This window comes from Taudactylus pleione, unplaced genomic scaffold (genome assembly GCF_031769625.1).
Source record: "Taudactylus pleione unplaced genomic scaffold, aTauple2 ptg000406l, whole genome shotgun sequence".
NCBI lineage: Eukaryota > Metazoa > Chordata > Amphibia > Anura > Myobatrachidae > Taudactylus > Taudactylus pleione.
This window is the reverse complement of record NW_028284808.1, coordinates 1,883,923-1,901,686: the sequence shown is the minus strand read 5'-3', so window position 1 is coordinate 1,901,686 and position 17,764 is coordinate 1,883,923. Positions and strand designations below refer to the sequence as shown.

Below are 17,764 nucleotides of genomic sequence, written 5' to 3'. Positions count from 1 at the left end.
GCTCTGTCAGAGCGTCCGGCTCTGAATCAGGGCCTCAGTCCAGTTCAAGTCTCCGGCTCAACTCCGTCTACTTTGCTGTTACCTTCGGTTCCATTCTGGTTCAAGTCTCCGGTTCAACGTCTGCATTCTCCGGTTCTTACCGAGTTCATGTAACGTCCAAGTCTGTGAGATTCTATGGTTCCAGCCTGTTGTATTCTGCAGTCTCTTGGGCATTAAAAAGTTCCTAGTGCTTCCAGTTCCAAGTCTTCTGCCACATTGACCTCATCTATTAGCAAATCTCCATTGCTCATTATAGGTTCAAGTGGACTTTATGCTCACTGTACTTCAGTTTACTTTTGTCCTGCATTATATTGCTTATATTCAGCATTACAGCTCCTGACCTACTCTCGGGACTCACCACTCACTATACCATGTGTACCTCTATCGATTGTGGTTTTGTGGTTTTTCCTCTCCTAGAGTGTTGGGGTACACGTTGAGTTTCTGCTATAGTATCCATTCCTGTTTTTGGGGACTGGGTGCTGGATCTAGGCTCCTCCTTGAGTATTTAGGCTTCAGTTACCCTATTCTAATAATTGGTCTGAAACATCGGTTACAGGTGGGCTACCGATTACCTGAATTACTCGCTGTCCTGCCCCCTGAGTACTCCAGACGTTGCTTTTGCTAATTGTCATTGAGCATGGGTGAAATCACTGCAGTATAAAGCACTGACAGGCGGACCAATCACGTAATGTACTGTACAGTGGCCCTGATTCAGAGCCGGACGCTCTGACAGAGCGCTCGCTCTGAATCAGGGCCGTCCCTCCTTCATTTTGGAGCGGCCTCCTGGCCGCTCGCATAGCTGTGGGTGACCACCCACAGCTATAGCGAGCTGCCAAAATGATGGTCACGATGGTCAAGACCATCGCGACCATCGGGCTTGCGACGAGACCCTGCGGTAGGGTCTCGCTTCCGCAAGCCCAGGAGTGCTTTTGGCTCTATCAGAGCCAAAAGCACTCCCACTGACATCACTAGTGATGTCAGTAGGGCCGGCCCCAGATGGTAGGCGTTCCCATAGGAACGCCTCCGTCTGGGCAGCCACGCCCCCGGCACGCCCACCAAAGGGGGCGTGCTGTCAATCACCATCGACAGCATGCCCCCTTTGGTGCGAGACTCATAACGACGGCTTGGCCGTCGTTATTCGGGTCTCGCGCATGCGTACGACGGAGCAGCCTCATCGGCAACATCGACCCGCTTCCAAGTGCTCAGTGCTCGCGAGCGGGTCTGAATCAGGCCCAGTGTCAATAGATCCGCTGCTCGTGAAAGATGATGCTATAAACGCGCAGATGTAACGTATGGCAATCCACTGGAGCAGCAAAGCACAAAGAGGTTATCCTGCGTAAAAGTCTCAATCTTGACAGCGAATATGTCGCACGTGCAGTTTTTAGTAAAATGAGATGTTCTCATGCTGTACATTTCAGTGCATAGACTTTGTTCTAATTATTTATTGAATGTCAATAGTTCATTCTAAAGTTAACATTTTAAAAATATAGTGTATATAATATTGATAAAATCAAATTCATAATTATTCTTCAAAACCCCCTGTCCTCAACAGGAATCGAACTGGTTAAGGTCATACTAAGCATTCAACATGCAACCACAGAAGCCAACTCTTCAGGTGCTGCACACCTCCCTTTCTGATGCAAGCAATAAAATAATGTAACATAAGCTGTTAGAGGATATGTCAGCATTTAACTAGAGTTCAAGTCTCATCATGACAATATCTCATTTTATTAAAGACTGCCTTGCGACCTGTTAGCAGCCACGTTTGCGACTTTTACACAAAAAAAACCCTGTGCACAGCTGAAATGGTGATTAGCCATAATATACATATGTGGCTGCATCCACTAGCAATACGCCTGTCAGGGTTTGCTATACTGTAGTGCGATCTCCATCCGCTGCTATTGTATTGAGGGCCTGATTCAGAGCCGGACGCTCTGACAGAGCGCTCGCTCTGAATCAGGGCCGGCCCTCTGGTTTTGCAGAACGGCCTCCTGGCCGCTCGCATAGACCATCGCGACCATCGGGCTTGCGACGAGACCCAAACAGAGCCGAAAGCACTCCCACTGACATCACCTGTGATGTCAGTTGGGCTGGCCCCAGACGGTAGGCGTTCCGAAGGGAACACAACCGTCTGGGCAGCCACGCCCCCGGCCCGCCCACCAAAGGGGGCGTGCTGTCACTCAACATGGACAGCACGCCCCCTTTGTACGAGGTCCGGAGTGACGGTTTGCCCGTCGCTATCCGGGTCTCGCGCATGCGCACAACGGAGCTGGCTCCGTCGTGCGCATGTGCACTGGGACACCGTCGACCCGCTTGCGAGCGCAAAGCGCTCGCGAGCGGGTCTGAATCAGGCCCTGAGTTCCATAGTTCTCATCAATGGAGCACTGACCACCTAGCTGTGAAGCTGTGTATTGCACGCCATGGATTCAGTCGCGTCTCCCTGCACCCTTCCATGGTATTTTATAACACAACTAAGACGCCTGTATGGCACAACCTGAGCAACAGCAGTTGGAGGACACATCTGTAACTAAAGTATTTGGTAGTTGTTGAAATATACTAATAAAGCAAGAACATTTAACATCAGTGTATGACACACTGATCGCGAAATATGCGCTATAGCGCATTTTTACACCATACAGGAAGTGAGGTCACGAATCCCTCACTTGCATGTTCTCGCCGCCGAGCAGCCAATCACTGCCGGCGGTGCGTCTTCCTCCAATCACCGCCGAGGAGATGCTGCTGGCGGTGACTGGCTGCTGCAGCGCACACACAGCGGCCACAGCAGCCAATAACCGCCGGCGTCTCCTCGTCCTTTAATCACCGCTGGCAGCATTCAACCACCAATCACAGTCGGCGGCATCTCATCATTTAATCGCCACCGGCTGTGTGCACTGTGTTCCACTTGACCTCCGCGCTTCTCCCGGTTTGCCGGATCCTGCTTCCTCCTAACTAGTGAATAGATCCCCTTCAGTAGAAGTATCCTGACATCATTCTTCATCCGTGTGACTGCAGTATTGCTGTATCTGGCAGCAGGTAAATGGTATTAATATTTATTATAGCACAGGAGCAGAGACTGGTGTCATAATGTAATTTTTATACAGGGGAGCATTCTCTAGTGCTCTGTAGTGCCCTGTTTGATTATAAGAGGAGACTAACTTGTGTCCTATTATAATAATAATAGAGCAAACTATTGTCCCCCTTCTGCTCTCCTGTGTAGTCTCCTTCTCCCACCCCTGTGTCCACTGCTCCCCTCTCCCCTTCTGCTCTACTGTGTACTCTGCCCTCTCACCCTCTTCCCCTTTCCCCATTTCTGTACTCCTTCTGCTCTCCTGTGTACTCACCCTCTCCATTGTGCCCCCTGTTCCCCTTTCCCCATGTCTGTACCCCTTCTGCTCTCCTGTGCCCCCTCTTATCTTCTCTCCATGTCTGTACCCCTTCTGCTCTCCTGTGCCCCTCTTACCTTCTCTCCATGTCTGTACCCCTTTTGCTCTCCTGTGTACTCTCCACCTCCATTGTGCCCCCTGTTCCCATGACTGTACTCTTTCTGCTCTCCTGTGTTCTCTCCAGCTCCATTGTGCCCCCTGTTTCACTCTCCCCATGTTTGTACCCCTTCTGCTCTCCTGTGCCCCCTCTTACCCTCTCTCCATGTCTGTACCCATTCTGCTCTCTTGTGTGCTCTCTCCTCCCACCTGTGCCCCATGTTCCCTTCTCCCCGTGTCATGCAAATATGCGCTATAGCGAGTTTTTGCGCACTACAGGCAGTGAGGCATAAATTGTGATAGGACCCAGAAACTGTGGATTTAGACCCCAATTTTTTAAAGTGAGGGATCCCTGGGACACACATTTTTTTTCATTCATCGCGATCACTCTGACGAGAATTGTATTGAGGTTCTAAGTAACTTTTTAATAGAAAGTCTATTGAGAATGGCATGCGGTCAATATCCCAACCGCTGGAATTCTGTTACCATAGCAGGTAAAAGGAAATCATTATTTGAAAGTACGGTACTTACCATATGTAACAATATCTAACGGTGGTAATGTGTCTCCCCTGCTACCTAGTCACCCAAAATATAGAGCTGGGTAAGCTGTCAAACCAACAGTAGCGGCGGCAACGATAGTAGCCATATTTGCACTATTAGGTTACAGCCAACAATGTAGGCCTGTTAGAAACCCCAAAACTCATTGAATAGAAGATAGAAGAAGGAGTATCCTTTGTGTCTTTAGAGTTCTCTAAGAAGAGAATTATTATGCCACAGTTCATGCAGTGTATTTTAGAAAAGAAACTATAATGAGAATAATTACTGTAAAGGTGTGAAGTGAATCATCTTAATAATAGCTGTCAAGTTCAATGACATAACCCCAACTCATCGTGTGTCAGTCTTCATTGTATTATTGGGTGTATTGATATAAAAGTTCTGTAATGTACGGAGAATCTAAATAATATAAAGCTTTGAAGCAAGGAAGGAGTATTTTGTATATTATGTGCCACTAGATAGGAAGGCCAGTCATCTTCCTCAATAGAAGAGAGGTTGAGAGGGTTCCTTAAGATTTTCTGTCCAACCATCCAACTAGTTGATTGGTTGGAATGAAGATCTGGTAATGTATGAAAGCAAATGACAATCAGCAATTTGCTCCCAAATGCCGGAAAATGGACAAAAACTGTTGTTTGAACAAATTGTTTAGATCAAACATTTAACAAACTTGTCTGACGCCATTTTCATCTGTTTTCTGGCATTTAGGAGCAAATTGCTGATCATCAGTTACTCCCATATGTTACCAGATTTTCATTCCAACCAATCAACTAGTTGGATGGTTGGACAGAAAATCTTTACAAGACAGGGTGAGGCTATGCAGTCATCTGTATCTGAAGAATAGAGTGTAGCAGAACATGATAAGGGAGATCAGCCAGTAAAGAATAACAAAAAGAGTCTGGAAAAGGTGAGGGCTTCTGTTATGCTGACTGCACATTATGATGTTACATTTGAAATCGACCAGTTGACCTGTATCGCAGGTCAAAAAACGTATGCAAGATCCAGTAATAATATTTTCGAAACTGGCATGTTTGTACAGTAAATGCAGCTGGAAGATGACCACGGTCTGGTCAGCTGTATGTGGTATGAGCAGGAGGGACACATTTTGGCAGCATTTATTAAAAATAAATAATTAAAAAATAAAAAGGCCAAAATAAACGGCAAGTTTTTTAAATGGCGGCTATTGCAATGTTGACATATTGTCCAGAACCAGTCCCCTCTATGATTACAATAGCACATAATTTGTGACTTGCACTTGAATAAAGAGTCAGCACTATTATTGAATTTCTCATATCGTAAATGACAGTGCTATTTCCTGTTTGGCGAGATCACAGAGGTTATTGCTCTGCAGATTCTTGCAGCTGTTCAACCAGTTGTTTTCCTTCCAGAGAAACAAGTTCTGCTTGGTGGGAAAAGACATTCCGTTCATTAATCTTTGCTTTAAAAACAGTTCCACTATCACAGGAAAGGGTGTGATAAAAATGCTCTGGTCAATGTGCTATGAAGACTTTTGTGTCTTGTCTCTTTGTAAAATGGTGCAAATAAACACAATTATGTTTTTGTTTGTTTTCAGGACAATGTGTGCACCAGGTGTACGTCCACGTGCTGTTTCTGCTGTTTTTGGTGCCATGAAAAGTGGATGAGAAGCCTGAACCAGGTACAGTATGTGTTTTTGTTGCTTTGTGTGTGATATTCTCCATTTATTTTTATTTTTTTTAAATCAACTGTTTTTGAAAAATATAAAATCTGTGATTCAATTCCTTTGTTTACTTGAAAGCTGATGGCAGCTGAAATAATGACGTTTTAATACTAAATATCTGTCCTAGAACTTGACTGCTCTCATAGTTGGATAATTTCCAGATACAGGACCTCATTCAGAGTCAGTCGCGAGCGCCGATGCGCTCGTAACCGACTCGATGGTTTGGCCTGCGCACGCGCAGCGGCCGCACTGCGCGTGCGCATGCCCCAGAGCGACAGAGAAACTCTCTCGCTCCGGAGCTCGCTATCAAAGGGGCGGTTGTCGATGTCTTCATCGACAGCTGCCCCCGTTTGGTAGGCGGGCCGGGGGGGTAGTTTCCAAAATGGAGGCGTTCCTTTACGAACGCCTACCGTTTTGTGGGCTCCCGCACTGACATCATCATTGATGTCAGTGGAGAGATTCCTGCTCCATCAGAGCAGAAAGCTTCCTGGGGCTTACGAGTGCCCAGACCCAACCTTAGGGTCTGGTCGTAAGCCCCGATGATCACCATCGCGACCATCAACCTGGTCGGTCGTTAAGCTGTGGGTGGTAACCCTCAGCTTAACGATCGACAAGGAGGCGGCCGTTCAGGATGCAAGCGGCCGCCCTGATTCATCTAACGACCGCCTCTGAATGAGGTCCACATTGCCAGGTTTTAAAGATTTGTCCCTTTAAAATAAATGTCCCTATTTTTCAAGTGTACAATAGAATGTCTAATTTTCTGCTTGCTAGATACAATTATTACCATATGTTTTTACTCTCTAGGGATTCTAAATGAATACTTATTGTAGAGACGATTTTACAATTGTAAATGCATTACAGTCAAGTTCGTTAAACGTGAAGCATAATTCTCCGTTCCTCCGAGACCATATTTGATGAAGTTATGAACAGAGCACTGATGCATCATATACAACAGCATACATTAACTCAGCACTAACGTTAATGCTCTGATTTACACCGAAGTGCAGAAATTAGATGTCGTATTGTAGGACTAGATTATTTAATATTAATGGGTGACAAGGGCTCATTTACAGGGGCCTTCCCTGCTTTGCAGGAGGCCACACAGCCTATTCCTCTCTGCAGGAAGCCTTGCATTCCCCTCTCCCTCTGAGGTCCCCGAGGTCGATTCTCGTGCCTGTACTTATTATAGGACAATGTTTGGCTCTTCTGCTGGAAAGAGGATTTGTGGGAACATTTCAACCAATATTATAAGAAATTTCAAACACACAAAAGTGATGCATGGAATAAGATGATGTAATGTAATGCATAGTGGGGCTAAACTAGAAGGAAGCATCAATGGGGCTAAACCAGAAATGTTAAAACGAATGTAGGGGCTGACCCAGCACATTTTCCATACCTGTAAAACAAGGTGCAAATTACTATTACACGGGATGTTTCCAAAAGAGAGTGAAGTGTGCACTTAATATGTATTAGTATTAATAACCCACAAACAATTATTGACTGTTATTATTAGTATCCTTTACTTATCTGGCGCCACAAGAGTTCCACAGAGCCTTACATTATGTTTATTGTGTTTATGCTATGTGATAGGTCTTTCTGCCATTAGTGATTGAGGGAGAATGGATACGCCGTGTCAGTGGGGTACAGTTAAGCATAACCTTTTTCCAGTCATACATATAAGGGGAAAGTGACCCTGCATATTGGGGACCCCTTCCCTGGGATCACCATTGTGGCATCAGCAGCAAACATAATGACTTTAGGCTTCCATAGTTGTGCCTGCTCCTCACAGTGCTTTCCCGTCATTTTCTTTTAATGACTCTCTAAAGTACTAAAAGTGGAAAGGCCCTTTAAGTTTACTTTCCGAACGTGTATCACGCACCAGTGTACTTGGTAATACCTTCACCCTGGCCCCATGCTGTGTACAAACAGTATAACACAAAATGTGAATGCATCCATAATAGCAAAGGCAATCCAGTCATCATGTATTTACTCCTGGCACGTAGGCCAATTGTCATACATAGGGTAGTGATAAGACCATATGCTGTAAACCATAGCAACCAGGGTCAGAAGTATGGGAGACAATGGAGGCGCCTGCCGCCGGGCGCCAGCACTGAAGGGGCACCTCCTCCATCACCCACAATATATTCACCCCACTTAGAGCTGTAAATATGGGGGATTGGGGGGCACTAAAAGATAACTTGCCTCTGGGCACCTGGGATGAATTTACGCCACTGATAGCAACCAATCATGTATTAGTTTTCAGTCGTATTACCGTTCAAGATTTTTAAAGCAGACATTAGATTGGTTACAATAAGTTTATACCATGCTATTAAATATGCTCCTGTGTGAGGGGTATGCCGCAGAATTTGGTTTCCTATCAGTAGCTGTCACTAGAAAGCTACTGAAATCTGATGAAGCAATCACTACAAATAATAATTACACTATACAAAATATGCATATATTGTTTTTTTATTATATTATTAATATTTACTGCACTCAACTTTCACATACATTTTCTTTTCATTATTTTGTATTTCAAATATCTGTTTTATGGAATAGCCTAAATTCTCATTCCACTACAATGAAGGCTTATTTTTTCCTGTTGTGTAAATCCTCCCATCAGCTATCGATTGTGGCGATTATGCGTCTTGCAGATGATTGTGTAAAAGAATCTGCACTCTATGGAGTTTACAGATCACAGATCCAACCAAAAAGTGATTGGAATTGGTATATCAGGTTGTCCAGCATTTTGGATTTCACAGATGGATTGTGGCTATAGATTGCTAGTGTATGGTAACAATCACGCGATACTCCCCATCTTGGTGTATTGTGTTGTGGAGGAAAATAGAAAGTATCATGCAAGCATGTGATTGTCAGGGTTACCCCTCAGGCTTAGGACAGCATAGCCATAATTTCTATCCTCATTACCTTACAAGCTGAGTCAACAACGATAAATTGCTGTGGGTTCTTTTTGTTTTTGTTTACTTTTTATAATTAGCTGGTATAAATTAGAGAAGAATTTTAATGATTTTAGGTTTGTTTTGGACAGCCAATAAGCGCCCATTGTTCTCACCTTAAAACGATCTGTACTTGCCGAGCCCACTTTTTAAGAGTGTTCCAGGACATAATATGTAACATAGTAACTGAAAGCAAACATTAAGAAACAGGTTCTATAAACTATAAATATTATGTTAATAAGATGCTCACTTTAAATAGTGCCGATAACAGCTCACAATTGCTGGAAAAAAAATAATAGACACGATATATAGAATGTTATACTATTGAAAAACTCACTGCACTCTTTTTAAAAAAAAAAAAATTCCAAAACAATTTTTTATTTTTATTTTATATATTCACAAGTGCAAACATACATGTATATGTATATCTATACAAACATACAGATATATTACATAAATCCATATACACATAGATACAGAGCTGCAATCTGTGTAAGCAAATACAATTCAAGTGCAACATCAAACACATACATTTTGTCTGTAGGATATAGCAAGTCAAAAATTATTGTTAAACATAAGCACAGAGATAAAATATATAATTAAAATAGAACCATAATAACAGAAAAAAAAACAAATTATATATGTATAAAATAAAATAAACACATACACCCCCCTCCCACACCCCCCCCGAACCCTGGTGCAGCTTGTTCCCTTTCCATTGATCGGATACTCCTACACTGGAGGAAAAAATGTTGTTCCTTTACAGAAGACAAAGAATCTTATCCCCTGACCCGTAAATATAAGATTTTAAGATCTAAATATACATCACTCCAAATTACGAAGCAGAGACCAATTCGTAGTCTCAAATAATCTCATTATATGAGTTCTAACATCAGAATCCAGGGAGTTGATATATATATACCCCATTTAGCGTAAAAGCAAACCACCCCCTTCTCAACATCAGGTATAGTTGCTCTTCTATCAAAATAAAATATTTGTAGTAGGGATGTGCAGGCTCGGTTCTACTCGGTTCCGTTCGTTTTTTTTTACCGAATCTTATTGGGTATCAGCTGTCATGACTTTTGGATAGAAAATAAGATTCGGTAACAAAAACAGAACGGAACCGAGTAGAACCGAGCCTGCACATCCCTAATTTGTAGCAATATGTTTTTAACTGCTTGAAGAGATGGTGCTGTGGAAACTGTCCAGTTACGGAAGATAGCTTTCTTCGCCACAGTTACCACTATCGTAAGAAAGGGCAATAATTCAATGTTACGACCTTGCAGGTCCCAATTTATAAATTTAGCGCATAACATAGCCAAAGGGTCCTTCCTAAGATGTAAGGCGCATATATTGTTTAGGTAATACCATAATTTTATCCCAAAATTTTCTAATTTTCCCACATTCCCACATATTATGGAAGAAAGTAGCTCGTGAAAATTTACACTTCGGGCAGCAGCCTGACTCCTCCTCCACAACATGCCTCCTCTGACTCTGGCACATATATGCCCTATGAATGGTCCTAATATGCACTTCCTGCCAAATAGCTGAATGGAGAACTCTTAAAGTCTTCTCAGTATGCTTTAATAAAACATTGGGGGAGTCTACTTGTGGTATTTCTGAGGACCAATTTTGGGTGCAACTCTCCCATAGAGCCTCAGCTGTCGCGGGAAGCAAGTAGGGGTATAACAACGTGTCTTGTAATACCCAGTATTGGATAACTTAAATAAGGGCTGTAAAATATCATCATCTTCCTCCCTCAACATAGGAGGGGGTAAAGATTGTATAAAGTGACGAAGTTGCAGAAACATTAAAAAGTCTCTATTAGTAAGAAAAAATGTAGACTTTAAATCTTGAAAAGAATACATTTGGCCCCCTGGATCAAACACATCGCGAATGGCAGTGATACCCCTCACCCTCCATGCCAGGTATTCAGCATATTCCAGGCCAGGAATAAACATAGGATTACCCCAGAACGTATTATACTGAGATACAGTGTGGCGCCTTTATTTGTAACCAAACTAGGTAAGTGTCAAAAAATAGAATATTATTTTTCATCAATGGTGGGAGATGTGATTTGGGAGTATGAAGTAGAGCAGACAATGAATAGGGAGAAGCTATTTCTGCCTCCAGGAATTTATGGGTATATGTTTCACAACCCGTCAACCAATCGCGTATATATCGAAAAAATAATGCATTAGTGAATGCAGAGACATGTGGAACAGCTAACCCACCATCAGATTTCCCCAAATGCATCTTAGCTCTAGATATACGTGGTTTCCCACCCCTCCATAAAAACGTAAAAAATAGGCGAGTAATTTGAGTAATATCAAAATGGGTTAATCGTATTGGCAACATTTGTATAGGATAGGCAAGTTTAGGAAATATGACAGATTTCAACAATGCAACTCTGCCCAGAAGAGATAATGGAAGGTGTCGCCAAATGTCTAATAGTTTAGTTATGTCAGCTATCACTGGGGTGAAATTAACCGTATACAATTTAGAGATATTAGCTGGGATATAGATTCCAAGATACTTAATAGCTTGCTGAGCCAGTCGGAAATGATCCAAGTATATAGCAGAAAGAGACAATGGCTGGGACCCTGAATCATGCATATAAGGGACCTCTGATTTATGTAGGTTAATCTTATACCCAGCAAAAGAACCAAATCGTGACAGTAATTCCAAAATAGCAGGAACAGAGTTTGTGAGATCTGACACAAACAAGAGCATGTCATCCGCAAAGAGACACATCTTTAGCATTACGTTCCCAATAGAAATCTCCCTAAATCCCTCATGCTGGCGAAGGGCTATCGCAAGAGGCTCCAGGGCCAGTGCAAATAACAGGGGTGAGAGAGGACAACCTTGTCGAGTGCCTTTCTGAACTTCAAAAGGGGTAGACAAGTAACCATTTGTAGAAACCTGCGTGAGTGGTTCACGATACAAAGTTTGTAATATTGACACAAATTCATCAGGGAATCCAAATCTCTTCAATGTTTCAAACAGGTGGTCCCAAGTGACAAGGTCAAAAGCCTTTTCGGCATCCATAGAAATTATAGCCTGAGACCTAGGACCACCTGAGAAACCAAGAGCCTGTACGGCTGCCAGCACTTTCCGAATATTAACTACCAAATGGCGACCCATGATAAATCCTGTCTGGTCATTGGAAATAATAGTAGGTAAAATGTATTTCAAACGATCCGACAAGACTTTAGTTAACAATTTGTAGTCGACATCCAGCAGTGATATTGGGCGATATGATCCCGGATCCTCCGGATCTCGATTGGGTTTGGGCAGAACTCTGACAACTGCAGAGTTAAAATATAAGGGTAATCTGCGCTCTTTCAAGATGGAATTGAAGACCAAACACAATGTGTCACTTACTCTATTAGCTAACAATTTGTAGAATTCCCCGGAAAGACCGTCCGGCCCCGGGGCCTTAAGAGGCTTCAATCCCACAATAGTCTTAATAATTTCTTCCTTAGTAATAGGGGCAAGCAAGGACTCAGCCTGTTCTTCAGAAATACGAGGAGTGGAAATATCTGTCCAAAAAGTAGCTTTTTGGAGTTCATCAATAGGACCTTGTGAGTAAAGAGAGGCATAGAAGTCTCTAAAAGCTTCATTTATATCTTTCCCTTTATAAATTAGAGTACCATCCGGCTTTTTCAAAGCAGACACTACAGTGGAAGAGCGTGTGGACCTCACTAAATTAGACAAAAGTCGACCCGACTTGTTCCCATGCTTTCAAAATTGAAAATTAGTAGAGAAGGTATGTCGAGTCGACTGTTGTGCCAACACCTCTTCAAACTGAATCTTTGCCTGTATATAAGCGTCTTTATTACTAGGAGATGGGAAATTTTACATAAGCGGCAGTTAATCTTTCCTGGGATTGCTGATATAAAGCTGAAATATCTTTCCTAAATTTGGAAACATAAGAAATAATTTCTCCACGCAAATCAGACTTTGCCATCTGCCAAAACAATAAAGGGTCAGAAACATGTTCCCGGTTATCATGAACATATTCCTGCCACTTCGCTTCTATCATATTCCGGAATTTTATAGAGGAAGAAAGGTATGATGGGAAGCGCCACTGGCGACAAGATCCCACATCTACTGATGTTGCAATAGTGCACCATATAAGTGCATGATCAGATAACATATATAAAAATTTGGTCGGCAGAATATAGTCGATACGGGACAAGGTACCATGTGCTGCGGACATGCACGTGAAGTCCCTATCAGTAGGATGATGCATTCTCCAACTATCCACTAAACCCAATTGAGAAATAAAAAATTGTAAACCTAATTTCGGAGGAGTGGGAATCCGTTTAGGGTTATGAAATTTATCCATATCAGGTAGTACCATTAGATTAAAATCCCCTCCCACTAATAACTGCGAATCAGTGAATGGATATAGCTTTGCCAACAATCCCCGGAAGAAAACTTTAGAATAAACTGTGGGAGCATAAATGTTACAAAGCACCAGAGTCTCAGACAAAATAGATAAATTGCTAATAACATATCGGCCTTCAGGGTCGACTATATTAGATTGAACCTGGGGAGATAAATCTTTCCTGACTAGTATTGCTACCCCTCTGGCCTTGGAATTGTAAGAGGCATGCGCCACCAATGTAAAACCCAGTGAAGACAATTTAACAACCTCGCTATTCGTCAGGTGCGTCCCCTGCAGTAATGCTATATCTATTTGCATTTTTTTAAGATACAAAAGTATTTTCTTCCGTTTCACAGGAGAATTAATTCCCCCCACATTCCAGGAACACAATTTAAGTTCCGACATAATTAAAATTAGACAGGAAATAAATCTGAAAAATTATACATATTTCACATCTAATAGTGAGCAGAAATAGACCATACACTGCACCAGGGCCCTCAACACAAACACAAAACAATTGGGAAATAAAAAAACTAAGAAAACTAAACACAGACAAAAAAGGAAAAAAGAAAATAAAAAGCACAGAAATAGAAAGCATGTAATTGAAAAAGAGAAACATCGTCAACATCTAGTGGACATAGGGCCTGATTCAGAGCCGCTCGTAAGCGGCCGCTTGTTCGCTCCGAGCGATGTTCGCACAACTGCGCATGCGTATGGGTCGTAATGCGCATGCACCAACCAGTCATTGCGGTCGGAAATCGAGCGCTCGCAAAACAGCGCGTGCCTGCTAATTTGAGTGACAGGATGAGGCGTTTGTGGGTGGTAACAGGGGAAGGTGCTTGAAAACGGGGAGTGGTGATCCAAACGCAGGTGTGCCAAACGGTCAAAACGGGCGTTTTAAGGGTGTGCATAATTAACAAAGCAGCGTCATCGACCACGTCACTTGGTTGTTTCTTAGCCTGAACTGTTTGCATGATTGCGGTAGGAAAATCCAACCACAAGCACTGCGAGCAGTTCAGACGCCTTTTGATGTACTCAAACATGTGACTGACTGGAAGCACCATTTAGGGTGGGTGACCGGGGGGGTTGTCGGCCAAACACAGGCGTGCCAGTCCATTTGATTGCCGTAGCATGGGCGTACATAAATTAGCCACTTCGACGGCATACGCAGCTTGAGTACTCACTGTCTGCGATGAGGTTAGCAATTTCTGAGTATGGTCAGACCTGTTGTAATTATGTGTGAGGGGCCGATGTTATTCGATGTTCCCGATGTATACGCAGGACTGCAAGGTATTACGGATGTGGGATAGCGGTAATGGGCGTCTCTATTGCATTCATTAGCATATTTTCGCAGCAGATCTGCATGCATAATCACAGCCGCGATCGCAATAGCAATCCATAATGAATCAGGCCCTAAGTACTGAACCCACCCTCCCTGCTACTGCTATTGAAATATGAGAACTTCTCTTAACTCTAAGTGACTGTCTTCACACTTTGGCCTGCGGTGTGAAAACCTGCAGTTGACGCTATAATTCTACATCTCGACCTTCTGTACATGGCTGGGACTGTTATCCAGGGTTGCTGAGACATGTGGCGGGCTCAGGTGATAGAAGAGGTGTGGCCAAACACAGGGGTGTGGCCACACCAACTCGTTAAAACCTTGACTGAAAACACTATACTTTGCTGTGGTGTGCGCCTAGAAGGGGGTATTCCATGGTTGGCCTGGGCTTCCCAGACGGGCCTGTGCCTGGGTAATAAGTACCTACCTCACTCCCCTCTTGACACCCCTGCTGCTCTCCAACTAAACGCAGGATTACACATGACAAATTGTAGTCCGAAGCTGCAGCTTGATGTGCTTCTATTCTACAGTGAGAAGACAGCTGCTAGCTCTGCACCAGATGATGCCTCAGTTGGCCTTATCACTATTTCACAGTACACTGCCCACAGGCAAAACACACTATAGTTAATATTTGGACCTAGTTGGGTTTGTACTTTATCTATTGGATATTTGTTTCCCCAATTGAGCTGGAATAGCCATGTGGAGCTCTATATTTGTAAACTGCTGATTGAGATGTTATTTTGTATGTCTTTGCTAACTGCGGTGGAATACATTTTTGTCAATAGGTTTTGTTAGAAATATTATGACAAATGTCATTAATATGAAGACAGATGAAACACTGGAGCTAATAAGCAGAGTCAATATTTCAAGCTATCAGCGTGTATGAAGACAGTGTTAATATGTCACTGATTGCACTGTAGTTGCCTGAGCATGTACCATGAACCGTGTTCAGCCAGCTCAATTAGTTAAATGGGCCGTAAGCTTCATTTCAGTAATACTCCATAAACTCGAACTGTGGTTGCATTTATAATACTTAGCTACTTTACGTTGAGAGCACTGGAGATTTATTTGTTATAGGTGTATAATAGTATAGAATAAATATCATTGTCAGTGTTAAGTTCCTTAAAGGGTTATGTTCTGTTTTGTTTTGTATCCTGGTGATCCTACCCCTTGTACTTTGGGAAAAAAAAATTAATTCTGTTCTACAGAATCTAAAAAAACAAAAGTGCACAGATTACTATTACTGTACTATTAGAAGGTCATTCAAAAATATCACTACTCACGACTTTAATATTTGGCAAGGGTCACCCCAAATAAAGCCAGAAGTGTTAAGTGATATCTGTACAGCCATTGGTTGTTTCTCAAGTTTATGTTACCATAGCTACTATTTTTTTTCCCTGTGACTCATATTGTTACAGTAGGGTCTTTAAACTGCGTTGAATTCAGCTGTCACACAAAGGCATGATTATTCCCAGCCAGCAAGCTGGGTCCAAAGAAGAAAAAACTCCACTAGGAAACTGTTGGCTCTCTGCCCGAGAGCCATCAGCATTTCCTAAACTTCTGACATTTAATCAGTTGTAATGTCAAGCACACAATGGTGTCTTGCTAAACTGTACTTCTGTTCAGTACATGAAAATAATGAGAGGGTTTAAGAATCAAGTGTGGAATGCTAGTGAACTCTCTGATCAATACTTGGCAGTGTAATGTCCCAACCCGCCCCTCTTTCAAGATGTATAAGCTACTTATTATATAGCTGCCATCATTAAAGGAACATTGCATTGAAAATATAAACTAGAGAAACCATATGTTAATTATGTGGGAAATTTGTTGCCTCATAAAATATCTAGACTACTGGGAGATGATGCATTCTCAGGCCAGCGGAGATTGTAAACTGTTTTTGGCCTCTTGTGCAATGGAGCTTGCTTTAGGGTATGTATGCATGGCCGATTTTACATATGCCTGCTCTGCGCTCTCACACATGCATCCCAAGAATTTAGATAGAGGAAGAAATAAGAATCTCTATTGATCTGATAGTTTTGTGCCATTGCTGCAGATGTGTCGGCTGCACATTTATGCTGCAAATCTCCCATTCTGCCACATCCCAATGGCGCTCTATTGTATATAGATCTGGTGACTGGAGGCCATTGGAGTAATCTGATCTCATTGTCTTATACATGGAACCAGTTTGAGATGGCGTGTGTTTAGTGGTATGGCTGGGTATCCTCCTGGAAGTAGTTATAGGAGGATGCTGACCATGCTATAATAGAATGTGCATGGTCAGCAACAGTACTCAGGCTGCTGGTATTTAAACAATGCTAGATTGATATGAAGAGGTTTAAGAAAACACTCCAGTCAGTCACTTAGATCCCACTTCCTGTCGCATATCGGTGTTTGGTCTGAACAACAACTGAACCTCTTTACCTTGTCTGCATTCTTCTATGAATTCCCCTGTTGCCACATGATTACGTATTTGCATTAATGACCAGATGTATACAATAAAGTGACCACTCAGGGCTGAATACAATTAGCCGTAAATTTGCTCCCATGTTAATAATCCCGTGTACTTTGCATGTTAAAGTTACTGATTGTATCAGAATAAGCTGCACGATTCAATTCCAAATGTGAATTTTTAATCATCTCGCAGGTGTTGCACATTATTCCTGCACTGTGCGTTCTATGCGAAGTGCATGAAAAAGTGATGTAACCATCACGAACCCAAAGAAAGACGTAAATAAATAGCTAGTGGCCATAAGGAAAGTATGGGAAGCTATTATTGCCCATAAGCTCACAGGCTTCAATATTACAACTTTATTTACAAATAAAAAATAGAAAGTATTAAATGCACAATTGTAGATGTGGAAAAATTACCTCTGATCATCGCAGGATGAGTAATCGAAAGAAACATTATTTGTAGGACAGTTATACTAGTTAAACAACAAGAGCATGAAAAGAAACCAACATACATAAATGTACTGTATACCTTGGTGAAAGTGACTATTAACAATGGTAGGATAGACAGAGGAATGCTGGTGATGCAGATGGAGTCATGGCTGGATCAACGTGTTTTTTGTTTTTTTCATTCTGGTTATTTTTGACCAGACATGTCTAGAAGTAATTATATTATATATGCCTTCAGCAGTATGAAGTAGCTTATTTCTCTTTCACTAGCTGATGATTGAGATATTATTACAATTGCTGATTGATGTATGGTATCTATATTATATGTTTGTATTTATATAAAAGGGTATACATGGGCGAGTAGAAGATGGAACACAATAAGGTGCTCAGACTCTAGTCAAACACACC

General features: G+C 42.3%; 1 protein-coding gene across 2 annotated transcripts in view; it reads left to right on the top strand.

Moving 5' to 3' along the window:
- Positions 1 to 17,764, top strand: part of SLC44A3 (solute carrier family 44 member 3) — a 166,657-nt gene that overhangs the window by 101,954 nt on the left and 46,939 nt on the right. For both annotated transcript variants that reach the window (XM_088446818.1, XM_088446817.1), the window contains one exon: positions 5,644 to 5,727. In XM_088446818.1, coding sequence (XP_088302944.1) covers positions 5,644 to 5,727 — 84 coding nt within the window. The remainder of the gene's footprint in view (positions 1 to 5,643; positions 5,728 to 17,764) is intronic.